The sequence below is a fragment of the Varanus komodoensis genome, unplaced genomic scaffold (genome assembly GCF_004798865.1).
Source record: "Varanus komodoensis strain SLA01 unplaced genomic scaffold, ASM479886v1 scaffold2, whole genome shotgun sequence".
NCBI classification, from domain to species: Eukaryota; Metazoa; Chordata; class Lepidosauria; order Squamata; family Varanidae; genus Varanus; species Varanus komodoensis.
In genome coordinates, this window is record NW_025335568.1 from 65,722,487 (window position 1) to 65,737,406 (window position 14,920).

Consider the following 14,920-nt stretch of genomic DNA (forward strand, 5'->3'; position numbering starts at 1 on the left):
GTAAAAATCCCCCAAGCGCCTGCCCAGCGCTCCTCCCCACCCCCACCGTCTTTCTTTGGTACAGTCTCGTTTTCCTCTACAAATGCTTTATGCTAATCAAGTGACATCATCACCAAATACAACAGAGAGTGGCTACTGATGTTGCAAACCCGCAGAAAGGTCTGAGGTGTGTGCAAACTACTGGAAGCCTTGGGGAAGGAAGGAAGGGCAGGAAGGAAGGAAAGCAGGCGGGCAGGCAACCGACAGCTCCATGCGGCTTTTGCATTGGCTTTGACTTGCAATCGGAGTGGGGGGCAGCTGTGTGCTTGAGGGTTTTTTCCCCCCGGGTTGCATAATTGCATTAAGTTAAGACTGGGAACCGAAGTCAGCTTGAAGCATTGAGGTTTGCTTGCAGCCCCAAAGAAGCCTTGCAATCCAAACCATGCTGGGTTGAGTTTGCAAGCGTTATTAAGCCATCCTCTCCTGCTGACTTGCTTGGAATAGAATCTGGATTCACGCTGGAGCAGATAAATAGATTTTTATTTTAAAGGAATCCCAAGAATTGGTGAGAGGGGTGCTACGTAGCCGAGGAATTCGAGATCTGGTTGGATTGATGTTGGAGCAACCTGTGGGCTCACTGTCTTTAAAAAACAACTTTATTCGTTCGTATGCTGGAATTTAAGCTAACACCACATCTGCCCTAAATGGAATTGCAGAACTCAGCTAGTGTGCCAGGGCCTTTGTCCCCTGGTTACAATGCTTCTGTGCCATATAACTATAATCAATTAGAAGGAAGATTCAAGCAATTGCAAGGTAAGCGCAAGCATTTCTGTTATTTTTTTCTTATGAGGCGTTGCTATGAGATGAAGGTCATAAACATAGTGAGGTGACTCTGATGCTGCTTTTGAGAGCATTCGTGGTACAGAAAGGCCGTGGAATTCAAAGAAATAGGTGCATTAAATTCTCTAGGTCTAAGGCTGTTTTTCCAGTTTTCTTGCATTTTAACCTTAGCTGGTGATAAGGGGTCCTGCTCAGACCCTGCCATACAGAACAATAGGACAAGGAAATGGGGGAAGAGGGAGTGGTCTTTTTGTCTGGAATCCCCTCTGGCATTTTACAGCCTTCAGGTGCAGAACAGAGCATTTCCCTCTGATCCTCTGGAAGCAGTGGTATTCCAAAGTGTAGAATTCCAGTAGCATCCGTAGTCCAGAAAATGGCATTTCCCCTCCCAAATCTTGTACATCTCATGCATATCACTCCAAGCCATCTGTATACTGATAGATTTCCCTTGCTTACTTGGGTGAATCCCATTTTAGCATTCTATTGATTATAGGTTTTATCTTGGGTAGTCAGAGACCTGAGATGGCCCTTTCCCAATTATTATTACTAGGGTTTGTTTTGATTTTTTGGCTTGTTTCTTTCATGTGAAAAATAGTAGAAAAAGTATTGCTTCTCTGTGTCCTTTCTGAACATGGTGGGTGACGATCATTCTTGGTAATTTTAGAACTAGGCTCTAGTTGTACAGGAAGATGCAGGTTCTGATGTTTTGTGTTACACACACCTTGGTTCTCAGACACAAATGGAACAAGTGCTAAGTTAATGCAGGGTTTGACAGCATTCCAAATAAAAATAAACACCTCATATAAACAGTTTCTGGAATCACAGACCTACACAAAGCAGCCAAAGTTCAAACCACATTGTATATATTTCTTATTTTTATTCTCTGGTGTTCCACAAGCAGAGGACTGTGGTTCCTGTCAGAAATGCAAAAGGAGCCCAAAGAATGTCGTCTTTGGGTTTGGCCACCTTCCAAGTCTGTAATGTTATGATTCTATATTGGCTTTTCTCTTATTATCATCTTTTCATTCATCGTACGTTGTTGATCTTTGTGGAAGAGCTCATGGAAATGACTCCCACACTGGTTACAAATGGATTAAAATGTCAAAATTTCTGTTAAACAAACTGAATATTGGCTTGGGCTAGCTGTAAATATTTTGGGTCCAAATCTACACTGCAGGAAATAGATTAATACAAGTGGGACTGCATTACACAATGTGCTGCAGAATGGACTTCTCTCTCCTGTTCAAGCCATCCAGCAGTACCCCCATCCTGAATACTTTATTACATTCCCCCGCTCATGTTTCCCCTTCTCCATCAGTCAGTCAGTCAGCATTCCATGGTGTCTGAGCATGCTATGTTTTCATTTGACTTTTTTGGGATCCCTCTTAGAGATTCCCCACACCACTCAAAAAAGTATTTCTGCAAAGCTCAGGGTTTTGTCAGGCCTGCCGGGATGGTTCCATTTTGTCTACATAAAAACTGCATTCAAAGAATCAGTCTGTTTATTAGGATGTATTGGATTGACACTATTGCTTCAAGATACAGGCAAGAATCAGAAGCATTCCTGAAGTGTGTGGCATGCCCTTTCTGATTTTGGGAGCTGTTGTAGTCCAGCATATCTGGCAGGCTGCCCTGGGTGATTTTATATCCTCTGCACCCATGACCACAAGGCGCCTGTGTGGAGCCCAGGCAACTGTTTAAGAAGGCTTTCAGTTTGAAAAATTAATTGCCATGTGGCATGGTGAAGGTGGCTCATATTCAGCAGGAAGGACAGGCCTGTAGAGCCACATGGGCGTGTAGAATTAGTTGCAAACTTTTGCTCTCTTCCTGGTCCATAGCACCTCGTAGCTGCTAAAACAAACCACTGAAGTTAAGCTTTAGGGAATGGGTGGGAAATCACCTTTTTCTAATCTCCTCAACTCAGACCAGATACAGTGCTTTGGAAAAGGTGGCTTACCACTGATTCAGGGATTCATTTGCGGCCTATATTATGAATGACTCTGCATGTGGTTTTAAGTTGTATTTTTTTGCATTTCAACTGAATAGCGAAAAGAAAAAGAAAGACTCAAATCCGTACTGCTGCTGGTTTTCTGAGGATTACTGGGTGTAAATTCATCTGAAAACCAAGGAACTTTGAAGGGAGATGGGTGAGGGAACACCCTATTACTTCATAAGGCAGTGGAGGTTGTTGGGAATGGAGCAAATGATACTGAAAGGTGTTGTTTAGAGTGGGAATTAAGAACAGGAAATGTTTTAAAGAGTACACCAAATTCCAAAGATTAGAATAATCATAGTGTGTTGTTTCAAAGCTTCTGCTGACAACTGTGGCATTTGCTTAAGTCTTCAAATGGCCCATTGTTCGGTATTTATTTAATTAGAGTTATTGCTCAAGATGTGGACTGTTTCCTTATCTCATTTATCCTTTGAATCTATGAAAAAACTGCTAACATTCCCTATCTGAAAAGCAGTAGTACAACTTAGGCTGCAAGGTTAGTCACCCATTTGAACACCAATCCCAAAGCCTAATTTAGGGCTCAGTCTACTAGGTCATACTGTGTGTGTATGTGTGTAAGCTTGAACACATTTCCTGCATCAGTACCCCACCCATTTATATCCTTTTGGGAAGCTAAGGGTGCTGCACATGGTCTCCCCACTGTGTTACGCGCACAACAAATGACTCGCTTGCCGAAGGGAAGGTCATGGAGTGAATTTCATGGCTGAGGGGTTGTTTTAAACCTGCATCCTTTTTAGTTGTGGTTCATTGCTGAAACCACAATTATCAGATTGCCTGTGATTTTCTCTGTCAGAGTGGATCTGGACCACTGAGAGTCTCTCACACTCGTGGCACTTCTAATGGGTTGGGTGGTTCTTTGGGACTTCCAACCCTGTGATTGAAGCCAGTGTGTTTTCCCCTTCCCTGGGTGTATAAAGTTTACTTAAATGTCTCCCAGTCTCCTGAATTAGGAACCTGTGCCAGGGCAAGCCTACCTTCATCCTCCAGGATCCTTTACATCTGGAGATTTAAATCTTGTAAATTTCCAACTACATTTGCCTACAATCTGTGTATATAATATTTATTTTCAGTGGATAAATATGTATTACAGGACTTCAGGCCAGAATGGATTCATGAATTGGAGCAGTTCATTTTGCCCAATCAATTGTGTTCTTCATTGTTATTTATTTTGGAATGGGTAATAGGTCTTCAGCTATGTCTAATTCACAAAAAACAATGTTTCAAGTATACTCGATACCATGCCCTCTTTTTGATTAGGACTTAATTAAATTAGCCAATTGGCAATGCTGCTTATGCCTCTCTTAGGTATGTGTTTTGGTGATGTCCGTTGGCTGCTTTTCTGGAGGAGGCAATAGTTTGAATAAATTTTGTGATAGAAAATTCTTCAATATTCAGTGATAGATATGTTCTTAACTATCTCCCTGACTCTTGGAATGAACAGGGTCAACATAAATTGACCGCTAAAAGGCTAAAATAACAGCATTGGAAGGATAATTGTCCACCTGCAAAATCACTGTGGGTGGAACATTTAATGAAACACTTGCTTTTTGAATGTGTGATCTTTGACTGCATTTTACAAATGGACAAATGCATGGGCTACCTTTGTTGAAGTTTATGCATCATTACCTTTACTGATAGCTATATAGGAATATATAATATATGTACGTGTAGTGTTATGGATAATATTAAATTTTATGTAAGAAAATAGTGTCCCTTTATTTGATTTTGCTCATCTTTATTTGTTCTTTTCTTCACTTTTGTTGCTTGGGCCTTGTTTTGAAACATCCAATTAAAAAAAAGCAGGAGGACATTTCTGCGGGTGGAGGAAGGAGGGAGCTGTAGTCTGAAGGCATAGACGTAGGGAAATGAAGCCCGAACCACCCCACCAGGTATCTTGAGGCCAAGAAGGAACCACATTGGCCTTACAGGATGTGCAGCCTTTCCCTTGCAAAGAGTCTTCAAAAATCAGTCTTTGCAGACACAGGCTCCACCTCCAGCCAACACATGAATTGTGGGCCCCCATGGTGCCTCTGGTATGATCCACCTCAGCACCCCATCCTTCCAGCTGAAGACCACTTTGTTAAGGTCCAGAGTAGCAGATCTGGGTGTGGATTGGTCTCCCTGCACGGCTGGGGCTGGGGAAGTGATGCATGTGCATCCTCTTGAGCCAAAGGCCATTTCCCCTGTTCCTTCAGGGCTCAGGAAATAGCAAGCGGCCTGTGCTCCTTCAGGCCTTAAAGTTTTAGCTCCGGCTGGTAAAGTCCCACATCTGTGTGCTGCTCTGTGCTAGTGCCGTTTGTCAACATGAGGGCTAGACTCTCCCATTTGACCCCCCTCCCCATATATTTTTCCTCAATTTCCTTTTCTCTCCAAATGTTACAGCTTCATTGTCTGTGTGCAGGAATGCCAGTCTGTTCCATTCAGTGGTGGCACTGAACAAAGGAAGGACTATCAAGTAACTGTCTTGTGTTGTTTCCTAGGCTGTTTTCCCCAACTTGGTGTCCTTCCCATGTGCCACAGTACAAGTTCCGTAATTCCCAGCCACCATGGTTGTTGGCCAGTAGCTTAGTGGTAGAGCGCAAACATTGCAGGTACAACTTGCAGTGTATCCAGACAGGAAAAGGAAAGATTTGTACCTGAAAGTCTTCATTTCAGCCATGCTTTGATTTGTATGCTGCCCCATAGTCTATAGAGCTCTCTGGGCGGCTTACCACAAGACAAGAAACAAAAGCAGTACAAATACAAAAACAAATCAAACATTTACAATGGCAAAATGCAAAATCAGTTTAAATAAATAAGTTGGGAAAGACAGCTTTACTTCGGGTTCCAAAGACAGCGGAACTGCAGTGCTTCAAAAAGGGAAACAATAGCTTGCCCAGCCTTTCTATGAATGAGAATGCCTAATCTAAAATAGAAAAAAATGTCCAGGGTGTGAATATGTCCCCATTTATTTATTTGTAACCCTGAAGGCTCCCTGTTTGATGCATTGAACCGTTTTATAATATTTTGCAAAACCTTTGTTTTTGATTTTGCACATTGCTTGGCTTTGCTTTATTTATGTGAGAAAAGTTCCATTTTAAAAAGATGTATGCTGACAGTAATTTGCAGTGTTACACCGCATGTTAAAAGACCTTTGTCAATAGTGTGAGTCAAGGCAGGCGCTCTACCTAGATGGAGCATTCTTTGTGCTAGCAGTCAAAAATATTGTGTGCATCTGCTCTGCCTTTTCCTCCTTAATGGATTTTTTTTAAAGAAAAAAAGAGAAGTGGTGGGAAATTCTCTGGGTGGATTACTGTTTGTAATCTGCCCAGAGAACATTTGTTATCAGGAGGATTTAAAATATAATAAATACTGGAGCGTACGAGATGAAAATGACAACATCTCTCCCTCACCCACCCTGCCAATACTGCACAGATGAGGAAGTGTGGGGGGGGGGGGCGTGGTGGCATGATAAAAGCCCCAACTGGAAGTACCCAGAGTTAAAAGATATCCTCCAAGTCATGGAGTAGAGAATGCATCCTTTGTGTCCACAAGATTACACATGATTTCCTGCCACCACAATTCCACTCAAACATATTTTGCATTTTCAACATACCCCAACTGTTCCACTGGCCTTCGTCTGACCAGTGCTGCTATTTTTCATTGGCTTTCCAGTTCCTTTTCATGTTTGCAAAGGTTTCAGTGCTTCTTTTCATCCTTGCCAAACCTTGGTATGTAGTTATATATTGGTCTCTGAGGCTTCTTTGGAGAAAAGCATTTGAGGTCTCTGTGAGATCCAGTTCCCATGAACTAGACTTCTGCTCAAGAGCAGCAGCTGATGTGAATTCCTTAGATCCATGAAACATCAAGAACATGTATTGATGATCAGGGAGAGAATTATTTGGTTACTGACCGAGCAGAGAAGTTTACTAGTGGCCTTTCCAGTGACACAAAGAATATAATGCATATGAACATACAGCTGGTAAACCCAAATCTGGGTTGCAGACTGAGAGCCCACTGAAAAAACTCGACACTGTTATGAGATGCAAACACAGTGCTGAGAAATATGATGAAGATTTCTGTGTGTCTCTGCACAGCGGTGTGACATTCGAGATAATTAAGTAGGCAGGTGCCATCAAAAATAATCATTCTAACTTCAGGAGCATTCATTATCAGAATTTACAATGGAACTGTTATAAATTTCAGTAGCATATAATTACAGTGTGTCTTTCAAAATGCTTGATTGCACAACGGGTGTGGAATAGCCTACATTCATTTTAGCTTTGAATGATAGGGGTGGGACTGCTCCGTTTTGCTGAGCACATGACTGTGCGGATGTTAGCAGGTATGTGCATTTGCCTTTCTATGGGAAAGAGGCACCTGACAGGCACCAAGTCAATGGATTTGAAGAGAATATGTTGCATCAGGTGAAAGAACTGTGTCTGTCGGTGGGAGGACTCAGAAACATTGCAGATTTGTTTGAAATGTCAGTGTGACCAAATACTGGATCCTTCCAGATAGAGGCTCCTAAGCGTGACCAATCAAAAAACATTGGCTGAGTTCAAACACAGTGTTAACTCCTGGTTTGGGTTATTGAATTCAGGGTTGTTGTGATGTGTGAATGTGGCTGCTGCTCTCTGTGGTGTGTTAACCACAAACAATCTAGAAAGATTGTTTTTTAGTAAGCTGTCCTGAGACATTTTATCAAGAAGGATGAGATAAAAATGTTTTAAATAAATAAATAGAAAGAGAACCCATGGTTTGTTGTTGAGCTGTGAACTCTGGATTGTTTTAACCTGGTTGTTACTACATGTGAACCCAGAACTGTGCATACTTGAAGGAATGCCTGCAGCCATATTTGCCCTCCCGCCCCTTGAGATCAGCAGCAGGGGCTCTCCTCCGGGAGCCCTCCGTAAGAGATATTAGGAAGCAAAGTACCCGGAGGAGGACCGTCTCTTCGGTGGCACCCCATCTGTGGACTGCGCTCCCCAGAGAGGTCCACCTGGCGCTGTCGTTATTTGTTTTTCAGCACCAGGCCAAGACCTTTTTATTCAAACAGTATTTTAATAATCTTTAATCTTTATAGTTTTAATTATGCAGCCAGTGTGTTTCCAAGTTTTAATTGTAAATTGTAATTGTAAATGTTATTCTATTGTTTTTATTTATTTATGTTGTGAGCCGTCCCGAGGCTGTATAGCAATGGGGACGGCATATAAAAACTTTAAATAAATAAATAAATAAATAAATAAATTAGTGCATGTGTTGTTCTGTCAGGTTACAAAGGCAGTAGACAAGACTGGTAAAAAAAAGCTCTTTTACATGCTAATGCTACAGTGCTGCAAAGGCAATAGTGACATTGGGATGAACTGGGTGAAGGAGGAGGGAAACAAACCACCCAGTACAGCGGAAACGAACCAGTTTGTTCATTCATTTGTTATGGGTATGCCAGGAAGGCATGGGTTAAAAAAACCATGGGTTCGTGTTATGCACGAACCTCATCTTTGAGCAACTGTTCCATCTTTTCCTCCTTAATAGACTTTTTTGTGAAAGGTGGAAGAAATGGTGGGGAAACAACAGACGGGTACAATTTGAAGACAGCAGTGTCTGGAACCCCCATAAAATTCTGTGAACGAGGTAGGTAGCTTCCTCTGGAAGTACCTCCCCACACACAACTGGGCAAGCCCTGTTTATACAGGAACATTGAGCAGTGTGAATGAATTCAAGGCTTGATATTGAATATCATCCCCATCCAGAGATATTCATTTGGCCAAATGCTTTCCTAGAATATCTGAAAAGGGTCAGTTTTAGTCCTCTTTTCCACTAGGTATCTGAAGATCCTCCTTATTCCATGTAAGGAGGAATAAGATCATCTGAGCGCCTTCTCTGAGTCCTCCTAGCATCAAAGGGTAGAAAGGTGCTGACCAGGCCAGGTCCTTTTCAGTGTTGGGGTTTTAGCTTTCACAAAGGCTCTTTGGTAATGCTCATTCAGCATTGCCCTTGCATTTTTTTAGGTACCGAGTCGTAGTTTTCTTGTTTTCTAGAGAACTGGGCAAATAGTTCTCTCACCAGCACTGATATCTTGTTCCTTTCTCTGTTCCTTTGACTGATGCTGTGGCTGCATGGATTTAGTGCTTTTAATTAGTATTTTATTGTGCATGTTTTCACTCTGTTTGATAACATGCCAGGAAGACTTGGTAGCAGTGATAAGACAATCCACCGCAATCTGTCTCTTCTGCGATCATCAGACACCCTTTCCACGCTCGGCCTAGCATAGGAAGCCAGTCAAACTGAGTTCAAGTCTGTGAGCACTAGGGAATGTTTGTGATTCCATTCTCTTTGCTACGTTATTCTCTCTTTAAGTACACAAAGGCCACAAGTTGTGTGGAGAGGCAGAACTCTGCTTGTGCGGTGGACATGAAGGCAGTGTGTGGCACGTGTGCAAGCTGCCCTCACTAGCTGTGCTTGCACATCTGTCATGTAATACGCAGCAGTTGGACTTGCTTCCTGCTGGATGCCCCGAGCAGACCCTCTGTGTGAGTTGGACCGGGGGCAGAGATAAAGTGGGCCAGTGTCCAGGGAGCCGAGTTGAGAATATCCAGCAGTTCCCCACCCCCAAACTGGAATCTTCACACATCACTACCAAGTAGTAGAATGTTTTAAAACTTAAATAAATAAATAGGTGACACCAGCATCAGCCTTTCTGAGGCACTGGAAAAAGGAAATCCTTACCTCTTCGGCCATTACATTTCTCAGCTTACAGTCACCATTCTCATCGCAGGCTCCTAAGCCTCCACTCTGTCTCCCAACTTGGAAAACTAGGTGTGCAGCTTGCATAGCACTGCTCTGCGTGTGATAGAGGCTGGAGAGAGAGAGAAAGTTGGTTGCATTGTACCATGGGTGAGAAGATGAGGAACACAGGCAAATAAATTATTTGGGAGGCTGGCTTGTAGGATGTGTTGGTGTGAGTGCACACCTTTCAAAATAATGATCCATTTACTTCCTTTCAGCAGGACAGATTATTTTATTTATTTATTTAGAAAACGTGTAGGCTGTCCATCACTATCATCTCTGGATGGCTTACAACATTATTTCAAATCCTAAATAAAATAAATTAAGTATTCCACAACTGAGCATAAAACTAACCTATTTAAAATAAATTCAATAAATTCAATACAATTAAAATTACTCTCTGTTAAAATAAAAAGGTCTTGACCTGGCGCCGAAAAGCATATAATGACGGCCGAGCAGTGGATGAGCAGGATGGGGGAACATAGAAGGCTGTTTCTGTGTAAGATCGTTTGTCCATCTGGACCAGAATTTCTTTCTCTGACTGACAGTGGTTTTCCAGAATCTAGGGTGCAAAGGTATTTCCCCTCACATGCCTGCTGCCTGTTCTTTTTTACCTGCAAATGCCAAGGACGGAGCCTGCAGCCTTTGCCTGCAAAGAGCGCGCTCTGCTGAGGAGCTGCGTCCCATCTCCTCCTTCCTGTGAATAGCAGTGGCAGCAGCTGGTGAAGTTATCCAGCAGTGCAGTGCAGAAGTTGATAGCAGGAAAGTGCACATGGCTGGGAACTGGTTCACTACATGCAGAGTCATCAGGAGGAAACGGGCATCTTTTGGCTGCCTTGGATCCAGTTTTGACTCAGTTCTAGCTTTAATAAAACTTGTTTATTGTCATGCAGATCAGTTTAGATGAAGCCATCAAGGAGAGCAAAATCTGGCAAATACTATTTTCAGTAGTAGTTGTAATCTAAAAATAAGATAAATCCTTACATTTGATGTTATTGTTATTAATTGTGTTTCGGTATTGCCCAATAGCTAATGGTCTCTGGGTGGTTTATAATGGTTTGCCCTTTGTTACTATGCAACCTGCCCCCACACCCAGTTCAGTAGAAACGGCCAGGGAATCACATGACGGAAACCAAGTAATGTAATGGAAGCTATAATTCTAGTTTCTCAGTACTAGAAATCTGTTAGCAGCTGGTTCAGCTAGTTTTTTTAACACTGAAATTATAACCCAGGGTGTAGTAAATCTGTGAGCCTGGACTAAGAAGCAAAACACACACACACATCCTTGCCCAGTCATCTGGTCTTGGAGACTCTGTGAAGCACTTGTACGCATTTCAATGCAGCATTCATAATTCTCAGAACTACAAAATTGCCTTTGCTTAAAACAAAGAAGTTAGGAAATTCTGTGGCCAGCAGCACATTCTGCAAGTTTTCTGTGTTTTTGCAAAATAGAGGCGTAGGCAGAGTTGTTCATGTAGGCTCAACAATGCTCATGCTGCTTGATTGAGCTCTCACTGGCCTTCCCCAGCTGGTACCTTCCAGATGTGTTGGAGTACAGTTGGAGGTTACCCTTTATCTCACAACCAACACGTCCATTGGACACCATCGTCAGGATTATCTTTCCATCTTCTGATTCAGTCTTCAACTATACACCATAATTGTGTATTATCTAGATGAGTTAACAAACATTTCCAGAGCTGCCCAGAGACCTGCTCAGGATGTAGTTTCAGCTTGGGCAATATAACAAGCACATAAATAAACACACAGCTGTGTTTTTTGTAAATAGGTCGTGGCGCACAAGCACTTGCTCACACATACTCCTTTTCCAGCGCCTGATCTAGCCCACAAAGTTGCGCAGGGCCTGTGTTTTCAGATAACAACAGCATTGTTAGTCTTGTTTGGGGCATGCATCCCAAAGTCTGCTTCAGCTGTGTGATGGGGAGGCTTGAGGTCATGAGCCATCAACACTGCACAACATCTTCTGATCATTTCAGAAACATAAAAATGGTTCCAGGCTGCTCTTCAGAAGTTGCGGACTGAGGTTTGGTGAGCACAGCAGGTGTGTAAATACAGTGCAGTGATGGAGTGCTTGCCTTGCATACAGCAGCTTGCAGGGTCTGTCTGTGACCTCTTCACTTAAGAAAAGGATTAGATAGTGGAGGGGTTCCCAACACGGTGCCTGTGGAAGGGGTCTCCAGTGTGGGGCCTGCCAGCTCAAAAATCTCTGCTTTTAAAATATATGTACATGGATTTGAATAAAATACATACAGTTTTCTAGCAATTACACATAGACTTCAACAAAAGAGGGCCAAATACCTAAATAAGTGTCCACCTGAAGTTGGTGTCTCTGTGCCATCCATCCATGTACCAAAAACACTGCCAGGTCCAGTCCTTTGCATTATTGGAAGTGACTATCTTTGTTATCAAAAGGGTGAACAGAATCAATTCCACCTTCCATTTCTTAATTTCCATGAAGCTTAAATAATTTGGAACAGCAGTGAATATTAATTGCTGTTCCAGTACAAAATTATGTAATAACCCTAAAAAGAAGCAGCTACTGGGCATTGCTAAAATATGTCTAAAAGAAGCAGTAGCTGTACTGCACAATTTGTCAATCCCTGAGAGGTTGTGTTGTCCATGATCATGGCATAAAAGTTTTAACTGAAGAAGATGTAGTCTAAGATCCATAGATGAGACAGGTAGATACCAAAGCGACAATCCGCTATTAAGATATTTTGTGGTGGTACCCACAGCAATTTCTCAAATTTCTAAATGTTCTCATGGGTTCAAAAAGTTTGGGAATCCCTGAGCTAGCAGTTGAGGGAGAAGCAGGGGAGAAAGCAGCAGGTAAATTAAGAACATTTTAGGTAGTCCACAGACGAAGACGGCCAAATAAGAGATGGATCGATTCTATGAAGGAAGCCACAGCCTTGAGTTGACAAGAGCTGAGCAGGGCCATCAAGGAAGGTACATTTTGGAAGGTACTCATTCATAGGATCAGCATAACTCAGAGGCAACTTGGGGGCACATAACAGCAACACACAGAAACCTGTGCTTCTTTTGACTGCTTTGGCTTCTGATTTAGGGCTGTGTAGCCCATTTTGAAATTTGGGCCAAATATTGATTTCTCCGAGACCAACTGTGTTAAAATGAGCCTTTTATGAGGCCAAAATGAGAGCCAGAATAAAGGGCTTTCCATGAATGCGCTACATCTTCAAGGGAGAGTCTGTGAGGTAAAAGTGTCTGCCTGTAAGCCCAAAGTTCTTGAGTTTCAGTTCTGTGTGTGTGGTTACAAGTGGATATTGTGGTTAATTATAGAGATTCAGACAATGAATACTTTGGAGAAGAGAAACACAGGAACATTTGTGGTGGTTATCCCAGGGGCCACCTACAGATTGAACTCTTAATTGGGAACAGATGCCAAGCCATCTAGTTGTGGTTCTCACCAGAAGATGAATTGGTTACCACTTCAGAGAAATATTACCATCAAAATGGCTAGAAACTGGTACACTTGTGCTTATTTAACTAGAAACTGTCTGACGAATTTTGCCTAAGCTGCCTTATGCTATCATGCTGGTGAGATTTCTAAAGATTTGTTAATATAATGATGCATGCAAACAAAGGCCTTCTCTTTTTGCTTATGTTTCATTACAAAGTGAAAGGTCCATTGAAATTGCTATGTGAATAAGTTCCTAGAAGAAATGCCTTTGATGGGACTTTACAACACTTTTACGATGTAGGCTTCCATACTTTCGATGCATACAAACGAATTTGGTAAAAATTATTTCTGAAAGAGCAGGGACAGGGTCAGGTGGCTAACCTTGGAATCTAATTTCAAACGGGAAACCAATGTGGTCAGTACCTTTAAATGTGGGTGCCCCCCATTCCTATGAGCCTATCTTCATTGAGAAATGAAGATGCTGGAAATTAAGTCTCTTGAAAGTATGGTATTCTTTCTAATGGAAGTGAGTGGAGAGTACTGACATGAGTAAAGGTGAAATCCTACACATTTTTAGACAGAAAAAGTCTTCTGTTCTCAGCATAGCTGGCTGGGGCTGGCAGGAACATGTGGGCCTTTCTAAACCTGGATAGAATTCCATCTTAAATGTGAAAGATGAGACATCTGGAGGGACAGAAATAGACTATGAGAGTCTAGTTTGGAGGTTTAATTCAGAGGAAATCATGTGGTGTCACCTGAACAGAGCTCTTAATTATGACTCATTATATAGCAAAACACCTGCTGGGGCTAGTTATTCGGTTCTCATGGATTTATTTCAAATGAATGAAAGAAGCAGAAGTTGTTTTGGCATCCTCATAAACCCCCTTGCCAGCCTCAAAGCAAGGTGCGATGCTCGACTGATGTAAGAAAGAGCAAATGTGCTAAGTGATTCTGAACTGCTGGTGAAGTCTGTAAGATTTTACAGGAACAGTGTTCACACTCTAGGCTGGATTAGTGCTTCATAACATGCTTCCCAGTGAAGCCCTTACCATGCAATCACAGTACCTCTAACATGGAATCTAATAGGTGGCCAGACACCTTCTTCCGTTTCCGACCCTCCTGTGTTACCCCAGGGCCTCTTCCATCTCTTTTCCTGCCAGACAAGCATATCCATTGAGAGTAAAAACAGAATAGCTGCACCATACCTTGCAGTCCTTAGCCTGGAAGCACCCCTAGGGCCTGCCTCCTCCCCAGTCAACCCTCTTGATTATCGAGGTCCTTAGGAGATGTCCTGCATGCCCTCACGTTTGGAGGTGAGACTGGTAGCCACATGAAGCAAAGCCTTCTTGGTATTGGTGCAGAATTGTTGGAACCGAGGAGATCTACTCAGTCCAATTCCTTTTCAAATTCAGGAAGATAGTAAATAGCCAAGGTGTATAAAGGCTCCAGATCTGTTTGCTGAGAGTTTCTAAACCAGGGATGGGCAGAACTCCATATGTTTGGGACTTTATCTCCTTGCTGACCGTTCGCCATTCTGATACGGCCTTTGGGAAGTTGGAGTCCAAGTTTGTGAAGATATGCTTTCCTTGCCCATCTCTTTATGCTTCTTTTTATGGTTCTTTTCAAAATGTTATGGCTTGTTCATTTTACTGATGCTTCCATATATGCACTGCTGAGTTATGAGCCACTTTGAGTCTCTGTCAGCAAAAAATGGTATAGAAATAATAGCAGTGATGTGGATGTAGAAGCTGCAACTAACCTGCATGGATTGCACCTTGAATGTTGCGCTGGGGAACGCTCCCACCACCACCAACTAGGGTTCCAGGGCCTTTGTTAACTTTGCTTCAGGCTCTCAAGATCAGCGTTAAAAATATGTCCTA

General features: G+C 42.4%; 1 protein-coding gene across 4 annotated transcripts in view; it reads left to right on the forward strand.

The window, feature by feature from the left end:
* The window catches only part of SPTBN1 (spectrin beta, non-erythrocytic 1), a 209,551-nt gene that overhangs the window by 81,493 nt on the left and 113,138 nt on the right, over positions 1-14,920 (forward strand). The window contains exon 1 of one of the 4 annotated variants that reach the window (XM_044429619.1): positions 167-792. The exons of the other annotated variants lie outside the window; for them this stretch is intronic. Coding sequence (XP_044285554.1) covers positions 684-792 — 109 coding nt within the window. The 5' untranslated portion in view covers positions 167-683. Of the gene's footprint in view, positions 1-166; positions 793-14,920 lie in introns of those variants that run through there. 4 annotated transcript variants of the gene reach the window in all.